The 8,295-nt window shown below is 46.0% G+C and overlaps 1 protein-coding gene across 4 annotated transcripts; it reads right to left on the bottom strand.

Moving 5' to 3' along the window:
• Positions 1 to 379: 379 nt before the first annotated feature.
• Positions 380 to 8,088, bottom strand: UBXN10 (UBX domain protein 10). Of its 4 annotated transcripts, none has more exons than XM_074934030.1 (3): positions 8,021 to 8,088; positions 5,976 to 6,153; positions 396 to 3,618 (listed from the first exon to the last, which is right to left on the bottom strand). In XM_074934030.1, the coding sequence occupies exon 3, from the start codon at positions 3,601 to 3,603 to the stop codon at positions 2,716 to 2,718; it is 888 nt and encodes a 295-aa protein (XP_074790131.1). In that variant the 5' UTR covers positions 3,604 to 3,618; positions 5,976 to 6,153; positions 8,021 to 8,088; the 3' UTR covers positions 396 to 2,715. The 4 variants fall into 4 exon arrangements, with proteins under 4 accessions (XP_074790129.1, XP_074790131.1, XP_074790130.1 ...); XM_074934029.1 differs by having other exon boundaries at positions 5,976 to 6,148; XM_074934028.1 differs by lacking the exon at positions 5,976 to 6,153 and having other exon boundaries at positions 380 to 3,618; positions 8,021 to 8,080.
• Positions 8,089 to 8,295: the final 207 nt, after the last annotated feature.

Genomic DNA, 8,295 nt, shown 5'->3' with positions numbered 1-8,295 from the left:
CCCTCCCTGCTTACATAGTCTTTACCAGTGAAATATATAGTCCTGTCTATTAATTTGAATTCCAAAACAGTTCACTACCTGCCTACAACACAGGTTAACAACTCTTTCCTGCTGGAAGACAGAGGAAAAATCGGATTAAGCTTTTGCAGGACTGCTTGAGTGCAGTGATGTAGGAGTAGAATTGTGGAAGCCTGACTTGTTTCTCTAGAAAGGCTGATTATTACTCTCATCCACATGTGTTAACAGACTAATTGAACATGCTGTTAAAAGTATGAGGAAATGTGGTAAAGTGAAACCTCTAGTTCATGCAAACCATTGATTTCAAATCCAAGTTGCACTCAGGAAATCTTTTCTGGTCTTAGCTTCACACTTAAAACAGTTTATTTAACATTGTTTAAATGTAACATCATACACACATCTCAAACAGTAAATTGACCGTACTTGACCCAGTATTTGTTTTATAGCTTTAAGTCTGATTTTTCCACCACTTCCCTTAGCCTAGCTGATCTGTGGGGGAAGAGATTATATCAATGTATAAAATCTGCAGTAGTTACTGAAACAATGCCTGCAACAAGCTGTAGTTTCCAGTGAAGTTGCTCACTGATTTTTTCATAGCCAAGTTCTTCAGGACACTATCCTGATATTCCCTTTATCCTAGCCAAGATGTGACTTGAACAGGTGCATTACAGTGGAAAAGGTTTGAAAACCATCTGGACTCCCTGTAGAGGAGGAAGCAATGACTGTGGTAACATCTTACAGAGCTTTGGTCACATTTCACAACTAAATACTTAAAAAGGGGTAGGAAGCCACCAGTTAATAGCACAGATTTATTCAAAAAGAACTGAACACTTTGCTTATGGAGGTGGTTTGCATTCTTTAGCATTAGCGGGCTCTTCTATGCTGCGGTGTGCTGGCCAACAACACTACACTCCGTTCTGCCACTTGAACCAGCCATCTCTCACGAACAGCCAATGCTAAGTTCAGAGCAGAAGAATAGGCTGTATTCTTCCATGTAAAAAATTAATCATACAGTTAGTTCGTTATTCCCATTGCTCTTGGCAATTTTCATAGTGAAACATTCTTTTTACCATGTTCCCAGATCGCTTAGTTGTAATCCTCATTAGAAACCTCTGATACAGTTATACCCCCGAAGGCAGTTGAGAATGCTTCTAGCTTAGTGTAGTCCTCTAAATGCTGCTGTTGAAGTCAACAGACCAGTGTCACCACCTGCAGCATCAGGTAGTACTAGTATTTCAACAGCTGTCTTGTTCTATGGGGCTTAATTGCTGGCCTATGAATATTTGCTTTTGACTAAAATTCAGCATATGTGATCACAGTAAAGAGCAAATATTCTACCATCCTTTACAAAAGGTTGGTTTGGCCATTACAGAGAGGCAAACACACTGCATTTGTTTCACCTGTAATACTCAAAAGGAGCCTATTATTTGGCAAGCTGGCCAGGTAGCCTGATCCATTCTTTTATTATACTGGGTGTTCAAACTCAGCGACTGCACCTGGACAGGAAGGTTTTCCACTAAAAAATGTGAGGCTTTTTAGCACACGCACAGCAGCTGCATTAATACAAAACAGGGCCAAGCCATTCTACTCAAACAGGTTGATTTTTCTGAACTATAGAAAATAAATAGCTCTAGAAGAGTCCCAATAGTTTGAGGCATAGTCTATTCGGTAGATAACAGCCCCAGAACACTTCCTTTATGTATTTAGCCAAAACACAAAAGCAACAGGTAATTGCTCAGCTTAATGCAGTTCAATTTAAGAATGTTAAACTGCAGTAGCAAACAGCACTGAAATTCAAAGTTACAGCAGACTAATCCACCCTTAGCTCTGGATTTCCTGATTTACAGGTGTGCATCACAATCTTACGCACTTGCTGAAGAGAGAAAGCTAATGAGTTTTAAAAAAAAAAAGTAGTCCTCTTTGAATCCATAGAGGAATCAGACCACCTTAACCATGACTTTCCTTTTATGAGAAGACAAAGCAGGCGTACTCAAAACACTGAGATTATACGGGAATGGTTTGATTCTTGAATGTACTTTACCCTTGACCTTGTACTTTTAACACATCCCAGCAACATATTTACTCTCACCAACTGTTTGAATTACTGCTTTGAGACCATTTTCTGTGTATTGACCATTGTAGCTGTTCTTGCAGCCAACAAGCTACTTTATTATGAAGGCCATTCCTATAGCTTTAAGGAATCAAAATAGTGCTGCTTGTGTCTTCCCAGCTCCATGTATTATCCTGACTCAGACTTCATTTGGGGAAGTGGTGCGTTCCTGGAGCAAAAACAGAGAAGACGAGACAGGCCTCCCACCACCAGAAGAGAGGGCATCAGAAAAGTGGGTCTTCCCAGAGGAATAGATACTCTTTTTAAAACCATTTAGAAATACTACAAAGCCCAGAAGCTGATGCCCACTCTTAAAGTGAATTGTGATTGTACACATGGAAAAAATAGATACTCTTAATGTGGTGTGTACATACACTTTAAAATAATTAAGAAGTATTTCAGCACACTCCATTTATATACAAGTCTACTTCAAGGGAAGCGCTTGGAAGACAGTGGGACTAAGAAATAGACCACTGAAACAGAACAGGCTGGTTCAGTTCTTAGACCACTCATCAAAGGGAAGTCCATGGCATCCAATAGAGTTACATGCTAAGGGGTGATGGAAGTTGTATAACATCACTGTACATTTAGAGATCTCCATCTTGCACTTCCTGGAGAATGCACAACACTGACTTGTGTGGGATCCCGCACTCTTGCAGGGACTTTGTAAGGTCAGGAAAGCTCCTCCTAGGCACTTCCATCGTTTCAACACGACAGTGTTTGTATTTGGTTGTGTGCTTTTGTTCTGCCACAGCAAGGACCGTCTGAAGGCTGTCTGTAGGCCTGAAGTGATGTTCAAATCTTTGACCAGAAGGAGACCTAACGGCAAGCAGCAGTCTTGGTTCTTTCTTCAGTGGCTCCTCCAAGTTTAAAACTGATGAGGAAGAGCTTTCTTCTCTTGTTTTCCTTAACGGCTTCTTCTCAGAAATGGGAGGTTGGACTTTTGAGTATTCCCCTCTAGCCCCTTCATTCTCTGTCATTATACCAGTGGATTTTCCCTCTCCAGGAAGAGCTTTGGATGGTTGCTCCTCCTCCTGTCTACTACTCATTTTCAGTTTGTTGGTCTGTTCGATCACTGTTTCCACAGCACTCTTCCCCAAGCCCTTCCTGCTGATGGACGGGAGCACTCTGTACTTATTTAGGGAAGAGGAGGTCCTCAAGGGTACTTGTTGGAGGAGCTCTGGGATTTCATCAGGAGACACCTGCCCAGGCTGGTAAGATGGTTTGGTAGATGATGCTCTTTGATTGCTTGCTGCTTCATAGGGAGCTGCTGGCTGAGGGGAGGATGGCACTCTATAAGAATAGGCCTCCACACTATGGGAGTAATTCAAGCTTGATCTTGTACGTCCCTTGGCAGATTTCGGCCGGGTAACATGCATATTGATGGTGTTTGACCTCCAAATGAAAGCTTCTGCAGTGCCCAAAGTGGTGTTGCATTCAGATGGTACTATGTTCAGAGGTGCTACTGTGGCCATTGCTTCTCAAGACACCTGTAGAAGGGGTGACAGAGGGAAGAAAAAAGTTACAGGAATCAGTTAAATCTCTACAGCATTTTACTTCACTAGAGTACCCCTGTTTTTATGCTGCACTGTGTTTAACATGATAGTAGGGTATCCTGGCATGTGTTGATTCACTGTGTGTAGGGAGATTACAGAACAGCACTGTTGCTGTGTCAAGTATCAAGTTTGTGGCATGCATTCCCAGATGCTGGCTTTGTAACAGATCAAGGTTCCTTGTAGGAACAAACAAAAGTGGGTTCTATCTGGAAGGATCCCAAAGTGCCTTACAAGCTATGTACTCAAAACATGATGCAGCCATATCTGGGATGAAGGGCTGTGGTCAGCTGCACAACAGAGGAAGGGAAATGCTGATAAAGGATGCCAGAGCAGTGAAAAGTGCCATGGGATTTTTAATAATAGAGCAGAGCAGATAAAACCTTGGTGGGTTTTTTTCAGGTCTCATGAGAAAGGTCCCCATGAAGCATGGTACTCCATTCACTGAGATCAGAATGATAAATGGGTGAATCAGTCCCGCTGGAATCAGAACCATGATTCTTGGGGAGTTCAAATATTAAAGCCAGATAACAAAAGAGAGGTTTTAAATCTGTTTACATAGTATACGCTGTATATTAATGTTTGCACAGCACTATATATCAAGTGCTAAGTGTTCTTACTGGTCTTCAAGGATTTAAAGTAGGAGAAGCCTTTATTTTAATAGATGGAATGGGGTGTTGTTTATTATTTATCTTGCAGTTACGTCTAGAGTCACCAGCTGGGGTTGGGGCCCACTTGTGCTAGGCACCATGCACTATGAGACAGTAACTGCCCCAACAAACAGATAAGAGACACTAAGGGTGGGTGAGAGGAAGTATTATTATCCTTAACCAAGATCACCCAAGCCTGTGGTAGAGCCAGGAACTCTTGAGTCTCAGACCAGTGTTTTATCCACAGTCCGTCCTCTCTAAGGGTATGTCTACACTGTAGCTTTAACCCGTGCTCCCAAACCCCAATACCATCCATACACAAAACCATCAAGCATGTGCTTATTTTGCACTTTGAACCCATGCTTGCTTGCATGGCTGGGGGTATGAGTTGTAGCTCAAGTAGTGCTTTAGCTCTGGCTGGAACTTGCCTATTTTGCAGTAAGGATGCGATTTGTGTAATCCTTTATGTCCTTCCCACAATTCCCCTTCTCTCCTCCCTGGAGGACAGGCAAGATCTCCCGCAACTGACAAAACCATTAAAGGATCCTAGAGCATCTCAAAGAATCATGGGCTCTGCCCCCAGACACACGAGGGAGTACAGATGCAGAGGACGGGCAGTAGTGTCTTCGGCGGCACTCGCTCCAGTCTTTGGCAGCATTGCAGTGGTGGGAGGGTTGTCCTTCAGTGCCACCGAAGACCAGAGTGAGTAAAGGACCCAATGCCGAAGTGCTGCTGAAGACCCGGAGCGCCGCCTGACCTACCACCGAAGACCTGGAGTGCCCTCGGGTGAGTACTAGCGGGTGGCACCTTTTTTTAATCTCCGCTCCCCCTGTTTTCTGAGGGCAGGGCTTTGCTGTGGGAATGCTCACACCCAGGCTAGACTAACCTGCGTGCGCCAACCCAATCCCAGGATAACTCTGTAGTGTAGCCAGTTGTGCACATGTCAGTTCGTACAAAGGTTTTAGTGAAAAACATTTTTTATTCTGTTGTTATTCACTTATTGAATGTGGCAAACGAGTGTATGTGGAGGAGCAGATATGAAATCATTGCTGTTTCTGCAGTGTCAATTAAGTTCCCAGTGTGGACTTTTAGGTAAGACTGACTGCACTTTGGCTTTTAAAAAATTTTGAAGTCTCTTATTTAAGTCTTTTGAGCGACTATGGCTGATTCAATCCACTGAAGCCTGTTGTAAGTGACCAGTCAAAAGACCTTGAAGCTCATCTCCTTAATGGGTGTTACTATAAAGGCCTTCTAATAAAGATGGAGTAGAATTCTACTCAGTGGCTCTGATCCTCAGCTGCAATGAGACCACTTTGCTCCAACAATTCAAAGCAGCCTTAGAGCCACAGCAGGATCACCCCTGAATAGGAGGATTGTTCAGTGGCTTAGAGTTAGGATAATGATGCCTACACCACCCGCTCGCTTGGTAAGGGTGTTTTGGCCAAGGGAAAAGGGGCAAGTTTTCCATATGACCTGGCAATCCCTGGATGCCATAATGGCACCTTGAGACCACTGTCACACGCTGGCTACCCCAAAACCAAACAAAATATTGGGAATGACCAGTCTTTAGCAATGGCAGGTTTATTTGGATTTACACTCCTCTGCAGGGAAAGCTGCCCTCCCCACCCCCGCCATCTAACCCACCTTCATAATCCAACGCCTCTTCTCAAGTGCATAAACCGTCTGTTACTCCAAGGGGGATGCCAACATTCATGTTCCACCGTATTCATCAAATTAACAAGAGTTGGAAAACCAGATGCTCATAGGCCTTTTGCCAGTGATGCGTTATTTAACACCTTGTTTCTTCGCCTTCCTCTCTTGTCTCAGTGAAATGGAAATGATCAGTAAATTAAACAATGTTCAGCAAAGACAAAGTACAGTCTCAATGTACAGGTGTGCCTTGACATGCTTTCACTATTAAGCTGTTCTAAGGTACAATAATCATCATTCAGCCACTTGAATAAGTGATCTATTTACTTACAAACACAATAAATGTAACAGCCAAGCTGACTGACCATAATAATCTGGACACAAAATCTAAGTCACCAATAATAATTTCCTAGGAGTATATTAAAAGGGCAGGAGTGTTATTTGGTTTGGAATACCTTCAAATAAACTAGAAGGCAGCAAAATCAATATCCCAGAACCATAGAACATCAGAGTTGGAAGGGACCTCAGGAGATCATCTAGTCCAACCCCCTGCCCCAGATCCCTAAATGGCCCCCTCAAGGATTGAACTCACAACCCTGGGTTTAGCAAATATGAAGAAATAAAAGCCATGGTCTTACACCCCTTCAAAGAAGGATTCTTGAACATGGCAAATCAGAGTTACCAGCTGTCTAGAAATATATTGACAGTGAGCAAAATTATGAATAATCCTCTAAGAAATTCTGTTTGCATCTTCTGAGTGCTGGACAGCATCATTTCATTTTAAAGTAAATGTTTCGCATTTAAAATTGTCACACCGGTCTTTAAACAAGACACATTTTAAACCTGGGTTTCTCAATCAGAGGCCCATATTAATAGAGCTGTGCACTGTATTAATAAGATTTTAAGCAGCTGAAGACCCAAGACAGTAGTTACTGCTTTCCCAAAGGGCATAGAAAATGGAGAGGACAGGGAGTTCTTTTGAACAAATGGGTATAATTACCAAGCAAGCAATCCGATACTCACTTGACTCGACCTTTCTTGACTTTGTGCAATTGTGGTGGCATCTAAAGCTTAGTCCAGGGGAGCCCTAATTTGGTGAGGGCAGCATTGGCAACTAGCCAGTAGCCCAAGGACTACATGCATTTTGTATATGTTTACACAGTTAGTTAAATCAACAATAAATACACAAATCCCCTTGACTGGTGAACAGAAGCTGCATTGTCATTTGCTTGCAGGAGTACTCAAACCTGCAGCTGATCTGCTTCGTCCTCATGCTGCAGTTACAAGACAGGACGCCCACTGGTCAGCATTTAGGACTCTAAAGGATGCACTTTGGGTGTGGTACTAAGAGGCCCATGCTTTCAAAAGTGGCCACCGATTCTGAGGCCTTCAGGTTTTGGGTGCCTCACTTCAGTCACACTGGATGTGATTTTTTTCAGCCACGCTGAGCTCCCAGCCGGAGCGGCTCGGCGCCTCTGAAAATCCATTTTTCAGATAACGCCCCCCCGCGCCCCCGGCTCTTGGCTCGCACTTTCCAGCAGCTGACCTCCAAGGGAAGCTCCCAACCAGCTGGGACACAACGTTTCACAGAGGAGGGTCGGGGGGAAACTGAGGGGAAGGGACTTGCCCGAGGTTACCCAGCAGGCCAGGGGCGGAGCCGGGACCAGGTCTCCCCTGACTCCCAGCCCAGGGCTCGAGCTGCTAGGCCACACCTGCCGCCCTCAGGAGCTCGAGTTTGGGGGGGGGGGTGACTCCGTGCGCCCCGGGGGGGGGGGGAGTCCGAGAAGTGTCTGTCCCGAGGGTCCCCACCCCCAGCAAGCCGGGGCCCGGGGGGGAGAGCGGGACGGGGCAGGACGGGAAGGAGCCCAGGGGGGTGCTTGTCGGGAGAGGGGCTCCCGAAAGGGACGGGGGAGTCCCTGCGGAGGTGGAGGGGGCATCCCGGGAGCAAAGAGTCTCGGGCCCCCCCCAGGCGAGGAGGGGCCCCCGGGGAAGGGCCCGCGGGCGCACACGGGGCCGCCCGGCTGGTCCCCGTCTCTCACCTCCGCGCCGCTCCATCCCGCGCCCAGCCCCGCCGGTAAACAGCCCCGCGTTGCCACGGCAACCGGCCCCGCCCGTCACCCACTTCCGGCAGTGACCGGAACAAAGGAGACCCCTCCCCGCCCGAACCAAAGAGAGCACAGGGAAGGCTGGCTAGAGCGTACACCCCCTCCCCCCCGAACGGTGTCTGCCGCCAGGGCCGCCATCCCGCTCTGGCGTGACCAGGGTCCTGGGCCGGGCTCAGCCGGGGGGGCCCCTGCCGGGCTGGGAGGGTCCT

This window comes from Natator depressus, chromosome 18, assembly GCF_965152275.1.
Source record: "Natator depressus isolate rNatDep1 chromosome 18, rNatDep2.hap1, whole genome shotgun sequence".
Taxonomy (NCBI): domain Eukaryota; kingdom Metazoa; phylum Chordata; order Testudines; family Cheloniidae; genus Natator; species Natator depressus.
The sequence above is the reverse complement of the archived record's forward strand: the minus strand, read 5'-3'. Positions and strand labels throughout refer to the sequence as shown.